General features: G+C 40.9%; 2 protein-coding genes and 1 non-coding gene across 3 annotated transcripts in view; 1 reads left to right on the top strand and 2 right to left on the bottom strand.

Annotated features, from left to right (window-relative positions):
* Nucleotides 1–24,111, bottom strand: part of LOC145442723 (ERI1 exoribonuclease 2-like) — a 110,543-nt gene that overhangs the window by 46,200 nt on the left and 40,232 nt on the right. The window lies entirely within an intron of this gene.
* Nucleotides 5,792–5,864, top strand: Trnak-uuu (transfer RNA lysine (anticodon UUU)). The gene has a single exon. It is a non-coding gene; the product is annotated as a tRNA-Lys (tRNA).
* Nucleotides 11,626–17,435, bottom strand: LOC145442706 (arylalkylamine N-acetyltransferase 1-like). The gene has a single exon (XM_080320691.1). It carries the CDS (start codon nt 16,096–16,098, stop codon nt 15,349–15,351), a length of 750 nt encoding a protein of 249 aa, XP_080176817.1. The 5' UTR covers nt 16,099–17,435; the 3' UTR covers nt 11,626–15,348.

The raw sequence follows: 24,111 nt of genomic DNA, 5'->3' as shown, positions 1-24,111 counted from the left end.
ATACCACTACGCTATCTCACCCACTATCTCGCCACCTACTCAACCCTAATGAATTGATATCTTGGTAAATTTGGGGTACCGGGCTTATCGAACAACTTAAAATCTTAATTAAGGATTGAACCTTGTGTTGATTGATCAGAGAGAAGCAGACATGGCGGTGCATGTGCGACCGTGGTTCTCAAGCTGGGGGGGGCGTGAAAGCATCTGAAGGGGGTGCGAAGTCACAGTTAACTGAACGCGTTAACGCGATTTACAGTAACCTCATGCTCTGTCTATTGTCCGAATTTCATATTTGAGAATTTTCCCATCGATAGCCATAACCTTTAGTGCCATCAAACTCTCCGTTGGGATGGCTAGCATTCTGATTCACCTCTTTAATATTTGTGATATCACGATAAGGGGGGCGCGGAATTTTTCACTATCAAAAAGGGGGGCGTGTTCAAAAAAGTTTGAGAACCACATGACAATGCTGTCCTCAAATCAACATTCTCTTCGTCATTATCGGCGAAAAATTGCTTTGAAATAACATTGCTTCGTTAAAATGTCTATCATCAAATACGATTTATACCATGTATAATGTGTATGTGAATAAATGGGCAAATAATGTATCGATTCAGCAATCCGGCCCGCCAAGTACCTAATTTTCCTACATCCGGCCCGCCGACTGGAGAAGTTGCCCGCCCCTGCTTTACTCTAACATCCACCTCGGCCTAGAGTACCCAACAGTGTTGGGATGACTCGAATCATGCTGACTCGAGTCAACTTTTTCGTATGACTTGACTTGACTCGAGTCACTTTGGAAAAATGACTTGACTTGACTTGACTCGGCGCTTCAGAAATGCGGAATGACTCGTGACTCGGAGCAAAATTTACGAGTCAATTTCAAGTCATCAATAAGTAAATGGTGTCAATCAAATGTTCGGATTATCCGCGATACGCCGGTGACACGCCGGTGAGAGCAACCATTCATTCACTGATTGTATACGTTTCATTGGTCCTCCATTGTTACATCACAAATAAATTGGCCGGAAACGAAATGATCATAGCTTAGTAGTAGTAGATTAATAGCAACGTATCTTCTTTTCGTGGACGGCTCACTGCTTATATTGCGCAGTGCTCACCTTTATCAACCCTCTTGTATGATTTAAATCGAATGAATAAAGTTTATCCGTTTATATTCTCATGTGTAGATGGATGTGTAGATGGGTATTGTATTGTTTCATATATTTATTTGTTTAAACTTCTCGCGGCTTCGTATTCTATCCTCTATTTTGGCTGATAATAACAGACTGTAGCATATAACTATACAGTTACTCACGTATTTTATTAGCAACTCTACGTGTGCGTGTGCGATACAACTTCTTTTTGCATGTATATTTAACTTTAAACTCGTTATTTTATTCAAGATAAATGGCTAATTAATCTGTCTTTCACACAGCTGGCAATATGTTATGAGTTTGAATCATCACTCACCCTTCTAAAATTCAATTTGACTTGAATTGTGACTTGACTCGTGACTTGACTTGACTTGACTCGACTTGACTCGAGTTATTGCACTTGCCCCAAACGAAACGCAATCGCCCTGCTTATTGTCGGCTTGGCATCGCGAGCAAGCGTCCATCACTTGAACGCGACAGATAGCTTAAGTCTCGCATTCTACGTCCCAACCATATATATCCCCAGAGGTGGTCAGTAACGAAGTACTTCTACTTTTTCCAAGTACCCAAGTAGTTTTCCTCTACTTCTGGTACTTACTCAAGTAAATAGAATATTCGCTACTTCTACTTCGTAATATTTTGTGATCTACTTACATACTTTTCGCTATTTTCAGTTTGTCAAATAGAAGTAGTGTAACCCTCCAATTAGAAAGAGAAACTGGGGAATTCTCGGGCTGTTTTCACGGAGTTCTAACTTTCAATTTTAAGAAAATTTAAGTTCAACCCAGAATTTCCGTCGCGCTTCGCATCAAGTAGCCTAGATATAGAGTTACAAATATGTTTTCACGAAAGTGACTGTTGTTTAGGTTGCATTACGCCGCATTGTCGCCCGCACTGGCGTAGCAGCATGTGCTGCCGCCCCTGGCTCTCGCTTGAAATGCCGCCCCCCTAAGTAGACCGCAGCAAATTTCGACATATATTCATGTTCAAGCAATCTTGTCAATAAAAATAATTATAAATAATACGCCGCGTCTCAGCCTCACCGTCTCAACGTTAATAAGGCCAAAAATAATAAAGACAAGAAATAGCGAACGAATGTATTGTGCAAATATAAAATCAATAGCCGCCTTAAAGCAAAATCAGCGATAATATCCTCAAATTCAAGTTTTTGAACGTAGTCTCTTTCTATAGACAGAACGGATAGAGCTGATAGCCGATCATCATTCATGGTAGAACGTAAATAAGACTTCAATCAGTTTCAGCTTTGAGAAGCTACTCACACTGCTCGCAATTGAAACCCCAATGGTCAGATAAAGTTTCAGGCACGAGCATAAATATGGTGTCGAATCAAGTAGCTTTACATTAACTAACCACTGTAAAACATGAAACGCTACGATCAAACGTGGATCACTGCTCCGCACCAGCCTCTTAACCATTTTAAAATCTCAAGTTGAACAACTTCATATGATCATATCTTAATTTGTGTTCGTCCTAGAGGCCTCATATTGGTTTTTACGAAAAGCTAGCAATCTTCTGATTTATATGATCCCTTATTCGAAGGTATAAGGCATGACAATTTTCGCAGCTAACTACAAAAAGTCCACCTCGTCGTCATAAGTGCTTCTAAAGGCGCTGGTGAATAAATTGTGACTTTCGCTTTGCAGCAGCGCGTGGGAATTCAAAAATCATAACATATCATTTAAGTGGTGTATGCCGGTAAACCTAGTTTCAGCTTCCAGTTTAAATCTGTCCAAAGCTTGAAACATGCATCGTCTAACTTCTTCAACAACACTGAGGCCAGCATCTTCTGATGGTTCGCCATGGATTCTCCTTTTACTGCGAACTCTCCGACAATCGGCCTTGTCGGCTATTTCGGAGTGGATCCATCGCCATGTTAACATATTAATTCGTGTTTTCGAAATCAGCGCGTCACTAGCTTTCGATTGAGACCTGTTTGAATAAATTTCAGCTCACGGGACGCCAGCTATAGGACTACCAATTACGCTTCTTTTAGGCGGCTGTGTACACTGTGCCGAGCGAGATAGTGTAATGGTGATGCGTCCGTCTTCTTGATCGGTAGGTCGTGGGCTCGATCCCCGGCCGGGTCAGACCAAAGACTCCGAAAACTGATATCCGCGGTTATCTCGCTAGACCATATCTCTTTCTCTATCTCACTGTGCAGCCTCATTTTGCTCCCCCCCCCACCCCTTGGAGCCTTGCGCCCCTGGCGCAGAGCCAGAACCGCCAAGTGACTGCTACGCCACTGGTCGCCCGTATGACATATTTCATCAAAGTAAATATGGCCCATCATAACGTTTGAAACTGCCGTTTCGCAATCTATCATTTACCCATCATATCGTAATCCAGCAGCCCATGGCGTGTCCTAATCTGGAAACGTGGGCTCTAACTTTGTGAGCGTTTTGGATCAGTTTTAGCATACCACCGTTAAAACTGTCTCGACAAAAGACATAAAATACATTTTCCGCTTTTTCTGGTGTAGTGTTGGTATTTCACGTTCAATTCGCAGTATCATTACTTAGAGATCTAATTAGTTTCAGTTCTTTTGTATGGAGAACATGCATGTTTGAGTTTAAAAGCAAGTGTAGCATCGCCGTCTATTTTCTTAAAATAAATTACACTATATGGCATTTTTATGTTACGCCATGTTTTTTATCATCGTATACGAATCGCGCAAAGTGTTAACATCGTATCCATACAACTTTAAAGCCAGCAAATTCTACTTCTACTTCAAGTAGTTTTAGGTTGCCAATGGAAGAAGTACTTCTACTCGTACTTGAGTAGATTTTTGCGTCGCTACTTCTACTTCTACTTGAGTAGCTTTTTTGACTACTTTGACCACCTCTGGATATCCCTGGCCCCAGCATATATATTGGCTTTTATTCGTCACTCCAATCAACAACAAGCACGCAGTTGCAGTATGGACTAGGAAGCGGTGAGTGGCCGTGAGGCTTTCAGGATTCGACGTTCCTATTTTTAGACGCCCTTTCTTGCTCTTTCCAGTTGCTTTTTTGACTACATTCTTCCAGGGTTGTAATGACTTGAGTCATGACTCGACTCGAGTCACGATTTTTTGATGACTCGACTTGACTCGAGTCATTTCTTCAAATGCTTAAAATGACTCGACTCGAGACAATTTTTTATTGACTCGACTTGTACTCGAGTCATTGTGCAATGTGCATGACTCGAATTATTAAGTCATTAACTCGAGACTACGACGGCAAATAGACCGACATTTCAGTGTAACTTCGAGGAATAGTAAAGTCACCAAATTATATTGGTATTATCGTGTATCAGTCCTGGTACTTGGAAAATGGGGCCACAAACTGTTAAAACTGAGGAAAATTAAATATATTAGGAATTCGAGCCATTCGATATCACGCAAGCAGAGTTAAAAAAAGTGGATAGAACCGGATAGAACTGAAAACAGGACAAGTGAACATAATGACTTTCGACTCGGACTCGAGTCAAAACACTGTGACTCGGACTCGAGACTATGACTTGGAGTCGGACTTGACTCGGTGGTGAATTGAAAATGACTCTACATGACTCGATTCAAAATTCTGTGACTCGGAACATTGTGACTCGGTTACAACCCTGCATTATTCTTTATCGGGTCTTTTCTGGGCCTTTTTTTGTAGCCGTTAAAACGCCGACACGGGGGGATAGCAACTCAGATAAACCTCCGACGCGGACCTTTGCGAGCCTACGCGAACCGAATCTAATACAGCCTTAAGTTCCCAGCCGCACTTAACGTGAAATCGACCAATTGCTGCGATATCGCTAACGTGTAGTTGGTCCAACGATATATCAGGGCTCTAACCTAAAAGTCACAAGGTTCCGATGAGTCACAAGTCAAACTCACTTTTAGGCTATAGTTTCGACTCGAGTCAATTCGAGTCATTTTCAATTCACCACTGCATCCAGCCGAGTCGAAGTCGGCGAGCAGAGGGTCGATTTTGCGTCGTAGTGGTGTATACTGGTTTGATACTGATACTAAATGTATGATGATGATTAAGACATTTTTCAAAAGGATCAAATCAGAGGATAAATCCTCTTAAAAACGACGAACCCTATGCTAATCGAATTATAACCAGTGCTTTCCAAATTCCAACCCTTTTCAGTTCGCGACCCACTTTTCATCCAAATTTCATTGTGCGACCCACCATGATACAGGCTATGTGACAAAACGAATGAAAGGTTGATCCAGCGCACAATGCGTCATTGTCGTTATTTGTGGCGTTAATGGTGTTTTCCGACTGCGATGACCATTTACACCAGACCAGTATTCTCTATCTTGCTTCCGTAGCTGTAAATTGCTATGGTATCACTTCACGATCCACGTCTTGGCTTTATGAGACACCGCTTACGCTAATGAGATGGCGTTATGGGGTCGGCCTCGGCTGGAATCAAACCAGCAACCTATTTGGTATTGCAGCTGCGAACACTGTATAGCGCAGTCGGTAGAGCATTTGACTAAAAATTCAACCGTCAAGGGTTCGGTTCCCTTATCGAGCGTGGTCTTTTGCACATATTAGTTCAATTATGTTTTGTAATTTGTAATTATTATTTGTTACTTCTAAATAAGTAGCCCCTATCGAGCGCTCATTACCGCAGCCCGGTTAGCTCAGTCAGTAGAGCGTTGGACTTTTAATCCAACGGTCAAGGGTTCAAGTCCCTTATCGGGCGAGTTAGTTTGTTTATTATTAGTTCAGTTTCGTTTAATAATTGCCCTATTAGTCCTAAACCAGGGGTGTCAAACTCAAATTACTTCGCGGGCCGGATTCAAACCATCTGATCGCTCGCGGGCCTGACCATGCAAATGATTGAAATTCCATACCCTTTTTTATTGCTTGAATGCCCAATTATTAAGTAGGCTCACCATATTTTGGAAATCGGTGAATTTTTCCCACTTTGTGATCGATTGACTAAATAAAAGACCTTCTTTCCGCTCAGAGCTCAAAATACCGTTTTTTTCTCTGCATTGCTAGGTGGATGACTAATAAAAGGCCCTATTTTCGCTCAGAGCCAAAATCACCGTTTTTCGCTCCGGAAAACCCACCGGAGCGTCACTTCTGTGCTAATTTACGGCATATCACTCGTAATTTGCTCTAAATCTGACCTAACTTTTTTAAAAAGAGGACAAAATCTCAAAAAAGACGACAAATGGGCGTCCTCCGAGGACACTTTCAAAAAAGTCAAAAAAGAGGACAAATCCTCTTAAAAGAGGACGTATGGTAACCCTATACAATAATATATCACATTGTAACGTTTCATAACGTTATACGTTAGCAACACTTTTATTAGCGAACAATGGAGTTTTCAAAATTAAGATTATGGCTGGCTATAAACAGTAAACAAGGTAATATAATAAACTGTTAAAAGAGTAACCTCATGTGTACGGTATACGCGTTATGAGGAATACGAAACATATACCGGTATTAATGCTGGTTGATTACTATTATATCGTGATTCGGTTTCTCTACAGATAACTACGTACGGATAAACGCGCATCACGCACTGAGCTATATAAACACGTGATTCACGGTCGAGTGATTCTATATTCGAAGATTTGCTGTCGCTTCATATAGCATGAAACGGCAACGTAATTGCTAATCCCTTAGATGACGACCCGAGCGCTCAAATTTAATAAAGTTGATCTTATTTGAAAGCTACAGTCGCGCTGATTTTGATAATATACAACAAAATCTGATCAGGGCAAAGGGACCCCCTCTAAATACCCCTCAAAGTCTGAAAATCGGCATTGTTCTGAACAATCGCAACCGCGCAAGGACCATATCGTTATAGTCATTGTGCTGCGTCGTTTTGATTATTTAGAACAGGGGTGTCAAACTCAAATTGCCTCGCGGGCGGATTCAAGCCTTGAAATCGCTAGCGGGCCGGACCAGTCAACTGATCCAAAATCCTCATGTCATTGCTTCTCACTTCAATACTTCATTATACAACGCATATATAGTTAATACACGATCATAGCGGTTTTATTCTAGCATTAATATTCGCGAGCAATGAAATTGACAAACATAATACAGTTACGAGCCGATAAAAGAGTAGGGCTAATGACGACATACGTTGGCATTTTTCCATGCTCCCCTTGCTTTGGTCGTTATCTGGAATCAGCCCTGCGTATGCGTTGTGAAACGTGGACGTTGAAATTTGGATTATTATTATTAAGGGCGGAGATAATAAAGTTGGGTTAGCATTAGAGTCGATTATCGCATTCGTCAGGATTTATCAACCCAGGATTAAGGAAACCGGTTGATCGCAGAGCATAAAGTTAGTGTTAATCTCATGATTTAACAAACCGGAACAAACTATAGCTAGCTAGTATAAAAACTTATTTATCTCCGCCCTCAATCACCAGTCTAAATCTGGGGACCTATTCCGCCAGGAGTGACACAGCAGTGCGTGCGTAAGTAACTAATATATTCTCCATTTACGCTACATATAACGGTTCCTCATTGGCGTTTTCACTTCTGCGAATAACTACTTTTTGTTCCATTTTTTGCTCTTCTTGCCGTCTCGAAATTGCGTGTAAATGCCACTGACTTGCTACCAGTGTGAAACCACAACGACGCAGCCAGGAGGATAAAATGTGGCCTATGAACAATGAACATGCTCGACATTTGTCGTATTGAGGGATTATTTAGTGGAAATATTTTCTCTAAAATATCTCGTCATTTGTTATAATTATGCTGGATAATACAAGCACTTTTCAAACAAGGTAGAATTGCTTCAAGGGCCGGATGCGGCCCGCGGGCCGTGTTTGACACCCCTGGTTTACAACAATGCCGATTTTCAGACTTTAAAGGCTATTTCGGGGTGGTTCCATTGCCTTGATGAAAATTTAATGCAGATTATCAGAATCAGCTCGACTGTAGCTTTCGAATAATATCAACCTTAACAAATTTGAGCGCTCGGGTCATCATGTATGGGATTAGCAATTGCGTTGCCGTTTCATGCTATGAAGCGACAACAAATCTGCGACTGTAGCATCACTCAACCGTGAATCACGTCATGCGCATCTATCCGTAGGTTAGTTATATCTATAGTTTCTCCGTATGCAGAGGTGCTGTTAAGTCATAAGCGAAATTGGGAGTGCGTCCACAGATATCTGAATTATATTTTTGAGTAACAATTATATTCTCCATGTAACTTCCATAAAGCGGTTTCTCACTATGACGGTTTCACTTCTGTGAATAACTACTTTTTATACATTTCTCCATAAAACTCGGAATTGAGTGTGCATTTTTTGTATTCTCGGAATTTGGCGTAAATAACGGCTCTTCCTTGCTGATGGTCAAAAGAGTGAGACCACAACACTACTGTCGGATGGCTATAATGTGGCCTAGAACGATGGAACAATTAAATGAACATACTCGACATTTTTCTTTATTGAGGGATAATTTGATGATAATATTTCGTACAAACAATCTCAACATTTGCAAGAAATGTGCAAAATATCTTCGCGGACCGGATGCCGCCCGCGGCCGTATGTTTGACACCTTTGTCCTTACGATCAACCCATATCGCAACTTCACTAACGCAGCCCGGTTAGCTCAGTCGGTGGAGCGTTGGAAATTTATTTCATCGGCCAAGGCATCAAGTCCTTCATCGGGCCTGTCCGTCTGTATATAAGCTCAGCACTCAGCGGTTTCGTTTGATAATTATGGTATTACCTAGGGATGGTGTGAACGCGAGGTCCACGTTCGCGTTCTGTGTGTGAACCTCGGAAATTTAGAGGTTCGCGTTCACAACAGAACCTTGGTAGGTTCTGCTCTGTGAACCTTTTTCATATATAACAATTTTCACTTCATTATAACATCGTTGGTTTAAATTTATTGCATTTCAACTGCAGGCCACTCCATGCATGGTGCTGTCAGCATAAAATAATCAACACTAAACGAGCATGCAACTTGACAATCTCAAAAGTTTCAGTTGCTTTGTTGCAAAAGTTTGCTCGAAAGATCCAGCTTTCCGTTTGTAAATATTTAGCGACTCTCTGCTGCGAGCTTGACCCGCAATCACAAAACATCACGAGCGAAATAAGCTATGTAGTCATTGAATGATGCTTATTCGACCAATCAATGAGATTGATATCGTTTTCTGAAGTAAAAAATCTAGCAGGCGCACGGGGTCAATCTTGACTTCATGTTTACTGTATCATTAAAACCAAATCGGTGCCACTGAGGTGTTGGCTATACTGCTATAAATCTTGTTAATGGGGTAATATCAGTAGCAAGCATAGTTCACATTCACACCATGATAAAAATCAATGTAGCAATACTCGGATGCCGAATACATTTTCCGGTCTGTCACACGAAAAAGGTGATTTAAGTCTGATTTGAGTCAAGTCATGACTCGAGCCATCCCAACACTGCTACAAGGCTATATATCTGCATCTTCCTTGCCCAGCGGCATATGTACATAATGTAATCATGGTATGCATATATGCGCAGATCGTGTGTATGTATATCATGATTCGGTGTATATGCTGCAAAAACATCAAAGACAAAAATACACCTTCCTTTCTTATGTTCCCTGGTAAGTCCACGTCGAAATTGTTGGCAAAGGCGGAAGATATTGATTTTATGGGATAATTATATCATTTAATTGCCCCAGTTGATATATTTGGCGACGTTTAAAACGTCAATACTTCAGCATTGTGACGCTATGTTGCCCGAGTCGTCACTAGGTATCGTGCACATTAATATAGGCTATCATTTCATTGAAGGATAGGGTTGGAATTAGCAATATGACGTCACGTGACGTCACGAGGTTCACGTTCGTGTTCACACAGAACCTTTCAAAAAGGTTCGCGTTCACACGAACCTGAACCTTTCAGAGGTTCACACCATCCCTACACTATTACCTCTATCGTACGCTGACTGTAACAGCCCGGTTAGCTCAGTCGGTAGAGCGTTGGACTTTTAATCCAACGGTCAAAGGTTCAAGTCCGCTATCCGGCGCGTAAGTTTGTATGTTATTAGTTTATTTTCGTTTTATACTTACCCTATTAGTCCTAAACAATCAGCCCATGTCGCAACTTGACTAACGCAGCCTGGTTAGCGCAGTCGATGGAGCGGTGGACTTTTATTCCACCGGTCAAGGTATAACATACTTCGTCGGTCTTGTACATTTGCATTAGCTCAGTTTCGTTTTATAATTACCCTATTACTCCTAAAAAAATAACGCCTATCCAACGTTGTCTAATGCGGCCCGGTTAGCTCAGTCGGTAGAGCGTTGGACTTTTAATCCAACGGTCAAGGGTTCAAGTCCGTTCTCGGGCATATTCTTTTGTATAACCGTTCAGTTTCGTTTTATAATTGCTCGACTACTAAATCAGGGGTGTTAAACTCAACTTGCGTATCTGTCGGATTAAAACCTCCAGATCAGTCGCGGGCCGCACCAATTCATATGATTCCGCAGTGTTAGCTCGAAATGCATGACCGTGTTTTCACTTGAATACTTTATTTTACCACGCATTATATTATGTTACAGATCAATGAGGGTCCTACTCTAGCAACACCGTTATTCGCAAACCATGGAATTGACAACAATGCGGTGATTGGCCGGTATGAACGCAGTTATTAGTCGCTAGAACAGTGGCTCTAATAGCCATCTACATTGGCATATTAATATTTTCTATGCTCCCTTAGCTGTAGACGTTATCTAGCGTTTAGCCCTGCGACGGATATTTGAATTACATTTTTTCTACATAGTACGGTTTCGCACTGGCGTTTACGCTTCCGTGAATATCACTACTTTTTGGTAAATTTTTCCATAAATTCTGAATTTACTGTGCAATTATTTTCTTCCCGTCAATATCACCGACTGGTTTCTAATGGTGGGTAGAGTGGATCTACAACACCACTGTCGGATGTTTATAATTTAGCCTATGGACGGACATATTCCGCATTTGCTGTTTTGAAGAATTGCTAAACGGAAGTATTTCATTCCAAAAATCTCAACATTTGTTAGAAATGTGCTGGGCAGTATACAGACACGTATGTTTGACACCCTGAATAGGACATTCCGGGCACTGGACAGGACAGGGTGTCACCTGGACTAACGCGTTGTCGCATCGCAATGCGCGCCGAAGCGCCAATCTCGGCGTCGAGACTCGGGAATATGAATTATTTTCCCGTTAAGCCTCCGCGGGGGCGAAGAAGGGCAACGCTCCGATCTAAAACTGCGTTCGTATGTTCCTCCGGGCCGACTGATCCATCCTCAACTGTTGCTCATATGAAAGAAACCCTTCTCCGCTTCGACTATCAAATCTCTCATATGAATATTTGATAATGCGACAGCGGGCGACGCATTTGGTCGTCGCGGGCAGCGCGTTGGTGATCCCTGTACTATGCAAGGTGAATGTCCGATACGACTCTTCCGAAATGTCTGGCATTCCTAAAGCCCACATAACAGAAACTCATTACCTTGTTAGATATTTAATTTTTATATGCACATTACATGATCAGAAAGAAAAGCGATAAATGATGTACAGGCGAGTATGAGCATTGAGCAATGAGCATACAAGCAATTATAAATAAACACTCCTGTCATATCACGACTTGGAATTTTTGACCCAATTTTATGATCTCTTTTGCGAATCACATCATGTAAACTGTATATAAATCCATACGTATTTAAATACAGCGAATAATATTACAATTAGGGCTGGGCAAAATCGAGTACCTGAGTGATTCGATCCTGAATCACGTAATATGCTTCGAGTCGAGTAGAGCAGTTGAGTATCACTCATTACGGCGTCATAACAGAATGTAATTTGGCAAAGGTTAAATATGTATCGTTTATGCCACCACAAAGAATATAATGGCTGTCATCCATCTCATAAACGATACTTCGGTTTTTCGACCATAACGATTTCATTCCACTTTGCGACAATGTTGTGGGATAATCACTAATCAGTAATCACTAATTCGGAAACGTGCTACGTCCAGTAACCTTCGCAGTTTCGTACTATATGTTTCGTATGCTACGATATCGCAAATCAAGGTTTCAAGGCGTTAGTATCGAAAACATAATTCTCGTTGATAAACTAACTTTCAGTGGCGAAAATAGTATAATTTATTACTCGAAAAAAATCGTCTTTTACTACTCGACTTTAATCATTAGAATTAATATTCGATTCAGATCCGAGTACTCGAATCATTGTGCCCAGTCCTAATTACAATATCACATAATGCAATATAAGCAGAATTACGAATACATTACACTACAAAAGATAACCACCTAACTAGCAACGTTTCAGTGAGTAGCCTATACAGCACCATATTTCAACTCGTGAAAGGTAATGCAATATAGGCATAATAACAGTGGACGTTTAGAAAGAACTGAGTCATCATTTACTGATAGCAATAATTTTCAAGATTGATCATCTCGAGTTGAATGAAAGATATCAACTAAGGTATTGCAATACCAACACATGAAATTTGCGTTGTTAATCTTGCCCCGCCAAGCACCTTTATGTATCATACCTCGACCAATCTGCTAGACCAGTAACAAGAATACATAATAATTATACCATAATATGTCTACACAAATCCACTACTAACTCATAACATACTGAGAATACAACAACAAATATCAATATGTAGGATAGGACTTACATTTGCGGTGCCTAGGTCAACAGTGTTCATTGTACAATCTACCAAATAACCAATAGTTGCTGCTTTCTGATACACAGGTATTCTTAATGTATTCATTGTATACAATTATGGTAGGGGAAGTCTTTAAACTGACTCTAATTTGTATGAACCAGTTTGATACATCGATGCTAAGAATACGTGTTTTAGTGAACTTACAAATTTAGCAGGACTCAAAATTAGCACCTCATGATTGATAACAATATTATATGGCATATCACTCTACTAGAGGGCAAGCTATAAAATTATGACATTGTCACGGTGATCTCACTACAAGTCACCACATTGTTAAAAACTATATCCCACGGCCAATACATACATATGTGTCTTTATCGTCAGAAGTTTTCGACAATACTGTCGACGTTGCTACTCAAGTAGGAGTAACAACGCAAATTTTCAGTCCATTACAAGTAGAAGCAGTGATTTCCGAGACATGTCAAAAGTGCTTAGAGAGGAAGGTAAAAAATGATGGTCTGAAAAATACTCAAGTAGGTTCACAGGGTGGATTTGGGAGTAGGGGTCGCATACTTTTGGCAGAGATCGGAGGTGAGAAATTGCGGATGATTCTTTGTGACTGACGAAAAATCACCAATGACACTGCAGATAGCATAGTTTGCGAACATATATGTAGTTATCGTGATACGAGTGTCATTTCACCCTGTTGGCAACCACTGGTTTTGGCAATCAAAACTCTATCACAGTGGTTCTCAGACTGGGGACCAATTCATAGTTAGTGCTCTGTGTATAGTCAGAATTTCAATATATGAGCAATTCTCTCAACAGCCATAACCGTCCATATGTCACTAAACTATCTGTTGCGATTGCCAGCATTCTGGCTGCATTTTGAGATATGACGATAAGGGAGTGCGATTTTTTTCACTATCATAAAAGTTTGAGAACCCCTGCTCTATCAGAAAGCTTGCCATTTTCCAATTTTGAAACACCATTCAAGCAAGATAAGAATATCCTTGCGAGTAAGGGATGGAATATCATCAACATAGATAATAAAGGTTATTGCACCAATATACATATTTTCCAATCAAATACTTTGACGTCAGTGAAACACGCAATAGCAATTCATATGAAGAGATAACACACACTTTCAAATACAGTAATATGAACTCCGTGAAATAGGATGCGGGAATGTATTCGGAAAATGAGATACTAATCCAATAGTAGGTTATCAGATATTGAAACGCCACTCTATGGTAGGCTACCTGTATTATGCGAACAATTTTTTGTATGAATGATATTATCTTTTTTGGCAACATTAGGAATGATAATTGCTAAGTGCATTGCATACTACATATGTAATTCGGCACTATGTCTGAAGCTCCAAATCCTGTTCAAGCAAGATATATGTATTTTGAACATCTAAAAATGCCCCAATAAGAAGAGTACTATTACATATTTTCACATTCCACATAGTCACATGAAAATGCTGAGATTCACCATCTAGTATGGCCTGTATATTGGTAACGGAATGTATTGTTAAGTCATTGAAACAGTGGATTCCAAGGGTACCTTTATTGGTTACCAATCATTATTTAAATCTAAAAAAAATGATTTTCGGTAATCTACAACGGAAGATAACAAAAAAGCTAGGAACCGTCAAATGAACACAGAGGTCGGAGATTACGAATAGACTACTATCAATGTCCCTCTGTTGAGCCGGGCGGAAATACTACTACTAACAGAAGGTCAAAGTGGTTGTCAGATTGATAGATATTAGAGTTGTTCAAAAGTAACTGTTTTTTTTCAGATTCCGGGGATTCACTGATTAAATTGTTAGGTTGCCTAAAAAAACGCTGCACACCAAATTTGGCTCAATTCCAAATAGTACAAAAAATATATTTCCAAATCTTACTGTCGACCTCATGAAATTGTATAATTTTCGACAAAACCGACGCAAAAGAAATTTGACACAATTCCAACCAGAAGAAGCATGAAGTTATTTGAGTTATTCTTCAATAATGCTGGGACTACCAACGATTCAATGCTGTTTTTGCAAAGTTTATCCAAAACTTTCAACTGCAATAAATTCACTGCTACCGGTGAGCAAAAATTGTTATGCGCCGTTCTATTAGGAAACAATTTCATGGGGTTAACAGTAAAATTTCAATTAGCTCTGTCACGGTTTGTACTGGTTGGAATTGAGTCAAATTTGGTGTACAGTGTTATTAGACAACCTAAAAATTAAATCAGTGAATCCCCAGAATCCGAAAAAAAAGTTATTTTTGAACAGCCCCGCACTGCACATGGTGGTTGCGACAGCTTGCAACATCAGCGGTTGAGAAGCATCATGCTAATTTTGATGCAAATACGAGTCACTCCGGAATTTATGGACTTGAATTAAAATGGTTGGATCAGAATCATGGTGGCCAGCTCTTGATTCCCGACGATAAACATTATCGCATAACTAAGTCACATCGTTACTGACTAGAGACTGATTACAAGAAGAACGTTTATACAACATAAAACTTGAGAGATTACGTCAACGTTTTCATCATTACAGCAGCTTGATATTGCGGCTTCGGCATCCCATTTAGCACCTTGTCACCAGTCACTGGATCGATATAATCCGAATACGGTATTTTCTTCACGTACGTAAATCCGAGTTTTTCAGCAATTCTCTGCACGAAATAATTGAACGCTACGACGGTCACTCTTTTGCATTCTTTTTGACGGGCCATTTCAAGCGCTCTTTCAAACAAGGTAGTTCCGATGCCGTGACCACTGCAATCTCTACGACACGACAAGAATGATACATCCATGTAGTCGTCTCCTCCTATCGCACCAGGTACTGCATCGTAGCAAGCATTCAGCAAGGCATGAAGCTGACGAAAAGCAAGCGAAGAATCATCCGTGTCGAGCCGCGTTGCATCGTCGTTAGAATACTTGGATAATCGTAGAATCGCAAACCCTACAATGGCACCGGTGTCTTTTCGGAAAGCACCTACGCTCGCACGCTGTTTTAACGCTTGTTTCACAACCCCTCCGTTGCTTGCTACCAAATGAGGACACTTTGGATTCAGCTCGAGTTTCACGGCGACAGGTTCTGAGAGAATGAACTCTTCCCCCAATATGCTCCAGACTGATTCAAAATCATCTTCGCTCAGGATGCGGTAAACGAAATCCTCATTGTTTGGCGCCATTGCAGGCAAAGCAGCATTGATTGTGCACCTTTTTTTCCTGCATAAGCTGGTAAAAATAGGAGATGCACGAGATAAATAACGCATCTTCAAAACATCAAACGCTACTAACAGTAACAGAAGCAATAAGCGAATGTATTTATTGGTCTGATAGTCACAGCCAATGTTCCCTCTAAGCTGCGCACGTGCGCAGTGCTGACAGGGTCTCTGCGCACAGAAAATCTAAGTTGCGCACAAAAAATCCGAAGTGATGACTTTTTTTTTAGTTGTTACGCACTGTTGTCCAAGGGTCTGCGCGGTGAGTTGGTGAGTACGTGTGACTCGTCAAAAATTAGAGGGAACATTGGTCACAGCTGGTCGGAGAATTGGCATATTTTGAACTGTTTTTGCAAATCAACGGTAGCGGATGCGACTTTGCTAAAAAAAGGGCCAAGTGTAGAATACAGAGACAAATAAGGACCGGATTCGGCACTGGACGGGTTTACATTCAAACAGTGGTCCACCAGTCCAGTTGAGTAGCTTTCGCATAGAGCCTCACCAGTCACCACCTCTCATATGTTCTCCACAATAATAAAATCGTAATAGGCTTACCGCCTATGTGACTAAAAAGGAGTAACATCCGTGCACTATTGGTTACAGCCGAAATGAATCAATCTACATACTTCCTGTTCTAATATAGCTATAGCTGGGTAGATTTTGAGGTGCAGCAGTTGCAATGAACTGAGCGTCGCCTCCAATGAATGCACAATACATCTCATCACCTATACATTGTAAATATTTACATTGTTGTAGGCTACACACTACACAGCCATGATATTGAATTCCGATGCTTGTAAGAGTAACAACCAGTGTTGGGATCAAGTCACTACCTTCGAGTAACGAGTCATTTCGAGTCATTGCACATTTTGACTCGAGTCAAGTCAATCAATTTTTGAAGGTGACTCGAGTCAAGTCGAGTCAAGTCAAGTCAAGTCACAATTCAAGTCAAGTTGCCTTTTCGAAGTATGAGGTATGATTAGTGATTACGTCATTGCATTTTGCTAGCTGTATGAAATACAGATTGATTTTAAACCAATGAACGAATATAGAAGTAAATATACATGCAAGAAGACGCTGTATCGCTCACATATACGTAGTTAACTGCTAAACTACGTAAGTAATTGCATAGCCTCAGTTTATAGTTCCCAGCCAAAATGCAGAATAGAGAAACGAATCGATAAGATGCAATACATTAGCAATTTACAAATTGATATGATACAATTCGAGCCTGCGTCAATGGTTGAGGACTATGAACTATAAACTATATTCGAATTCTATTTCAATAAAACAAAAGATTTTTTGAAGATAAGAAAAGAGAACAGAAATAGACATTATGATGCCCTCAAAGTACTTTACTATACTAGTTTGAGACGGGTCCGTCTACTTTGTGCATGTCGGCTATGTCGACTATGTCGGCTATGTCGACTATGTCGGCTATGTCGCAGCTCGCAGCTATATGTCGGCTATGTCGACTATGTCATAGATATGTCGGAGCTATTTGGACTTTGTCGCAGCTATAGATTGACTGTGTGACAGAAGTCGCAGATATATGTCGGCTAGTCGCAGCTATGTTGCGGTTATGTCGGCGTAGCAGCTATGTCGACTACGTAATCAACTCCAGGCATGCAGAAGTGGATTTTGCAATAATTTGAATTTTGACATTGGCTTACATGTTTCAGGCAAAGTATTAAATGCCGAAGTCTGATCCAGAAGCAGATGCTAGTTGTCTTTATACGTTGCAATGTCATACTATTTTTAATGCAAATATAATAGACGATAAAAGTTTGGGTTCCCGTGTTGTCTAGCTTTCCTGGTGGTCAGTTGTATTTGAATATAAAGTAGGCCTTTATTCTACTACGGTAAAAGTTCGTATATGTAACTGCATTAGGTCTGTTCAAATATAAGTTTTTCAGATTCCAGCCATTCATTGATTAAATTGTCAGGTTACCCTAAAAACGCTGCACACCAAATTTGGTTTAATTCTAACAAGTATAAGACTCCGCAGATCCGATTAAAAAATTTAATTTATTCAGGAAAATTAAAAAATAAAATCAAATTTTTCTGTCAACCCCATGAAATTGTTGAAATGTCATCAAGGACGAACCAAAATAAATTTGAGTCAATTCCAACAAGTAGAAGCGGAGTTATTCGAGTTTTTCGTTGATATTCTCGGATTATCCACCGATCAAGAATCAAGGAAAATCTCAAATAACTCCGTACGTAGGCGACATAGCCGAGATAGCTGATGCATCGCCGACATAGCCGCGACATAGCCGACATAGCTGCGACATAGCTGCGACATAGCCGACATAACCGACATAGCCGCGACATAGCCGACATACTCGACATAATATCTGCAACATCTGTCACATAGTCGACCTATAGCTGCAACAAAGTACAAATAGCTCCGATATATCTGTGACATAGTCGACATAGCCGACATAGCCGCTACATAGCTGCGACATAGCCGCTACATAGCTGCGACATAGCCGACATAGCCGCTACATAGCTGCGACATAGCCGACATGCACAAAATAGACGGACCCGTTTGAGACAACGCATGCTGTAAGCTTTGATCACTTCATTTTCGGTCAATCTATTCGTGAAAAAACAACGCAAGCTCAATAAAACGCGCGATCATTGAATGATTGGTCGCGCTCATGGGTTACACGCCAATATGGAATCGGTGTCTCGTGCACACCAAAGATTCTGCTAACTACACACAGGTGTGACGTTTAGAACCGTCTTGGCACACCAAAGATATTACGCTCAACGTACCAGGATTCCAACCTGGGTTACACGGGCGTTTCGCGAACAATCCGAACATATGTAAGATACAGTGATTTTTATCGCACCAATTACTCGATGACTTGAAATTGACTCGTGAATTTTGTTCCGAGTCACAAGTCAATCCACATTTCTGATACGCCGAGTCAAGTCAAGTCAAGTCATTTTAGCAAAGTGACTCGAGTCAAGTCAAGTCATACGAAAAAGGTGACTGTGACTCGTGTCTGACTCGAGTCATCCCAACACTGGTAACAACACAATACAAGTTACGGTATTGAAGTTTTAACGGCCATTGTTATTTCGCTTGCTATCTAGCCAATCGTGTGGCGCTTTGCATCGATAAATTGCAACCAATAAACTGAACTGATCCGCTCGCAAACTCAGTACATGTGTAATACTGCCACCTACGGAACAACATTCACCAGGCAACGGATGCTTTTGTTGTATAAACGCTATTGGTGGCCGGGCTCATCGATATATCGCAGTCGTTCTAGCATGAGAGAGAGAGAGAGAGAGAGAGAGAGAGAGAATATTCATTTGTAAATCGAGCAAATCTATAACATACATAATAAAATGCGATTTACCGATCAGCAAGGTATGACATGGTATCTGTATTTAGGCATTTAATATCATCAGTTGGTTTATTTTGTGCCGAATGCAGTATCCGACACGACACGACATCTCTGAATTCCTCTTAATTACCGGCCATATAATAATTACGGGGAGAGCACCATACCACGATGTTTTATGAAACGTGGCGCTGGGGCACACAAAATCTCAGAACCGCTCTTCCACAAAGCCATGGGCGAAACAGCTCTTCGCCAGCCCCCAAACGTTGGTCTTACCGGACCACGACCTGACATATCGATCTCGCCTTCCGTCACTATTGCCACTAGCTTCTTCACGTCATTTAATATTTTTACGGTGATATAAGATTGATTGGAGGCACATATATTTCGTTTACCCAAAAATAATTGTTAGTTGAAGACCGGGTACGATGAATAGATCCCTCTACTCGCTAGATGGCAGCAATAAGTTACAAAAACTAACATTGGGAGTTCCCCGATATCCTTCATCATGCTTGTTGGTTGTTGCAATGTTGCTCATTCAGTAAATTAGGATTTAATTTAGCAATATGCCGCTTGGAAAACAGTCTTTATAGCTTGTTTCCAGCACATACTCAAAGTCAAATGGACTTGAACTTGGAATGGAAACTATACGGTAATGTTTTAACAGAACTATAGATATTGCTGTATGTTAGAACAGTGCTCTTCAACCGGGGTGGTCGTACACCCTAGGGTGTACCAGAATTCGCAAAGGGTGTACCACTCGGATGGGGTGTACAGGGGTGTACCAGATCCGAGTAACAATGAGCCGATGGCTAGCTATCACAAATGCCGGTTTATAGGTCAGTACAGACAGGTTGACGCACAGGTTAACGAGCAATATGGTACAATGTTATCTCAAGTATACATTTCAATAATATATTCATAATGAAAATATATTAAAACCCGAAGCTTTTCGAGCTGACACTTTTCAAGGGCAATCGTCAGCAAATGAAGAATTTCAAAAACATGCATCTAGCTACATTGCATACAACCAATTATGACGTCATAGAAACAAACAACATGAAATACAGGCAAACCGCGAGCGCAGCTAGTGGCCAATTTTCAGATTCACTAAAAATTCCTTCTGCTGACACAAGCGCGGTCGGTGGATTTTATTATAAGTCGATTCCAGTGCAGACAGATGGAAATTAGTGCGGCCTCTGCCTAATATAGGAAATCTTTCATCGCAATAGTTTTTAGCGCAAGTTGCATTCTCAGCCAAATGCTTGCCGATGGCAGAGTTCATAGCCATGGCCTGATTACGTTCTAGTAATCGCAGATCAGTTACGGCTGCGTCTTCGCGAGAGTCCAGTGTGCGTGATCTAATAACGCCCGGAACATGTTGTTTGATGCGTTCCTGCAAGCGCTGAGTTGTTCTTCCCACGTACCGACAATCACAGTGGCACTTGAAATCATAGACTATATTGCTTTGTTGAGAAGCAGGAAGAACATCTTTGCGCGTTGCGGGAAGCAATTGTTTGGTGGTAAACACAACATTAGTTTTTACGTTATCGTAACAACGATTTACAGCAGAAATCAATTGCTTTTCAAACCGGGAAGAGATGGGGCCCAGCCACGGTAAATGTATATATACATTTTCCTCAGACCGTGTGTTCGTGTTTTGTGATTTGTTGGGATTGAAATTCCTGAGTTTTCTGTCAACAGAACTCTTGATGATGTGTTCGGGGTACCCGTTATCCATTAGAATTTTGCGGATATATTCTAGCTCCGCGTTTAATTTTTCCTCCGAACAAATCATCAAGGCTCTGTGCACCAACGTACCAATCAAATTTAGTTTACGGCGATTCGGGCTAAAAGAATTCCAGCGTATATAATGCCCTGTAAACGTTGGCTTCCGGTAAATCGAAGTGACAAAGCTAATACCCCGTTTTTCCACTAGAACGTCTAAGAATGGTAACGAGTTAGCACGCTCTTTTTCAAATGTGAATTTTAAAGACGAGTGTAGAGAATTCAAGTTATCAAAAAAGTCATCGAACTCCGTCTCATTTTGACAGATAACGAAAGTGTCGTCGACATAGCGACGGTACATGAATGGAGGCTTGGTTTCATCTGACGCGAAAAGTCTGTTTTCATGGTTGGTTGTATGCAATGTAGCTAGATGCATGTTTTTGAAATTCTTCATTTGCTGACGATTGCCCTTGAAAAGTGTCAGCTCGAAAAGCTTCGGGTTTTAATATATTTTCATTATGAATATGTTATCTCAAGTGTAATACTGTACACCGCTTCATTGTGATGTCATAAGCAAATATTTCTTCTATTCATTTAGCCGTCGGCAATAGACCAATGGTTCCGTTTGGTGTTGTAAAGTATGCAGTTAACAAAAATGTGTTCAGCTAGTCATTTGTATTTTATTGATTTGTGAGGAAACCGCCGCGATAGCTCAGACTTTTTGAATCCGTGCTTCCTACCCGACGCTAATAAATACCGCAATGCACATAAATGAAGTGACGTAGCTAGCCAGGGTCGAAACAGCTTCAATATTGAAGTCGAAACTAGGGTTAGTTCGGATATCAATAATTTTCACTATCCGGATAACGGATATATCTGGATATTTGGAATTTATCTAACCGGTTAACCGGATAGTAACTTCTAAGTTATTTAATCGATTTCACGAGGTCTGCATGTAAAACGGATCGCAAAATCATTACACGGTGTTATTGTAGAGTAGACTTATACGTACACACGCAGTACGAGCGAATACGAGAAAAACCAGGCAAATTTAATGTTCCCTGCTTCTGCAACGCCCTCCTTATAAAGCACAATGCATCATTTTTGGCATCCTCCAGCCGGGACCGGAATTGTCTAACAAAACGTACACATGCATTGAATGCTCTTTCAGCTTCCACAGAAGTGGGCTGAATAGTAAGCAAGCATCGCTTCGTAGAGAGTCTAAAGGTTGCCAGGTCGTTACGTAAACTTCAACAACAGTGAGTAGCTGATACTGGAATTGATGCCGACATGATACATCGCTCTAATTCCTCCGTAAGAAATTCACGTGATCAGGCACGCAGCCAGCCGAAAATTAAGGGGCGGGGTGTTTGAAATAAAATGAGGGGGTTTCGATTTTTTTCGAATTAAGTATCATTGGAAATCAATTACGCTTGCACGCACGCACGTCGCACATGTCTGCGAACATTCAATGTCACTCAGTTTCGCGATGTCACATTCACAATCGCTAATCAGAATACACTTAACGGCATATCGTCACCAAGCCATCTAAAGATAGGATCCAACACATGCTAGGTCCGGGACGCGATGGTTAGGCCAGCGATGATATCTTTCGTAGGCCTATTGCAGATGCGATTTTGTAGGTCAGCGATAATATCGTGAGCACCAAGCCAATGCAGATGCGATTGTGAAGGTCAGCGATGGAATCGTGTGCACACTGCACAGGGTCTATTGCAGATGCAATTCTTCCATCCAGAGGAACTATAGCCTTGTTGAAGACGCGATAAATCAGGCCAGAGAAGATGCCCGAGTGCGCGACAATCAATGACCTAAATTAACGATCTTCTCAGCAGGATATCGCGTCGCGTCTCATTGTGCAATGTGCACAGACGCATATAGCTAATTGGCAACACGCTTCTCGCTAATCGGCCGCGCGCAACACTGATGCGACTTATTGAAGTTTACTTAAAAGAGTAAAACGGATTAGAAACGATTCTCTTTTATCCGGTTAACCTTCCGAAATATATCCGGATATCAGATATTAAAAATACCTGCGGTTAACCGGTTAACCGTTATCCGGATAGTCCAACCCTAGTCGAAACCCTTTTGTTTTAAAATGCCGATTGTATATGTCCAATCTTTCGCCATACATTTGCAATCTAGTATTTTGTTATAAGTGATGTAAATTAGCGACAATAGACGGTGTATAGCGGCATACGATCTGAGGTTACTGACATCTCTTGCAGCCCATGTGCTACTATCGACTGTGTGTGGTATGTGGCAGGCCTGATGCGCAATAGGCTGGTGCGCCTGCTATCATCGCTGATCTGAATTACCGCTTCTGCAGCAGTAGCTTTACCTACTCTCCCCCCAATACTATTACATTTAGGTTGATTATCGTTCGTTATATCATGCTGTTTTTGCTCTGACACGAAATAAATTCCAATTTGCGTAGGGTTACCATACGTCCTCTTTTAAGAGGATTTGTCCTCTTTTTTGACTTTTTTGAAAGTGTCCTCGGAGGACGCCCTTTTGTCTTCTTTTTTTGAGATTTTGTCCTCTTTTTTGAAAATTTAGGTCAGATTTAGAGCAAATTGATATGCCGTAAATCAGCACAGAAGTGACGCTCCGGCGGGTATTTCGGAGTGAAAAACTGTGATTTTAGCTCTGAGTGAAAAGTTGACCTTTTTTTAGTCATCCACCTAGCAATGCGGAGAGAAAAACGATATTTTGAGCTCTGAGCGGAAAGATGACCTTTTTTTAGTCAATTGATCACCAAGTGGGAAATATTCACCGGTTTTTTAGAATTCTTCTCCGGTTTTGCAAGTCTCAAATTTTTGAAAAAGTGTTAACTTTTTAGATTTCCAAAATATTGTAAGCCTAAATTTGCGTGGCGGGCTGCCTAACTGGCTGCGAATAGAGTCTGTGACCAAATACTATTTTATTCAAATCCATTTTTTTGACGGCAATACCTTCG

Source organism: Botryllus schlosseri, chromosome 1 (genome assembly GCF_051294905.1).
Source record: "Botryllus schlosseri isolate E-star chromosome 1, Bs_hap1, whole genome shotgun sequence".
NCBI lineage: Eukaryota > Metazoa > Chordata > Ascidiacea > Stolidobranchia > Styelidae > Botryllus > Botryllus schlosseri.
Note: the sequence above shows the minus strand (reverse complement) of the source record. Positions and strands in the feature narration are given on the sequence as shown.

Coding starts and splice junctions, on each gene's coding strand:
- LOC145442706 (XM_080320691.1), bottom strand. CDS start 16,098: ATGCGTTATTTATCTCGTGCATCTCCTATTTTTACCAGCTTATGCAGG.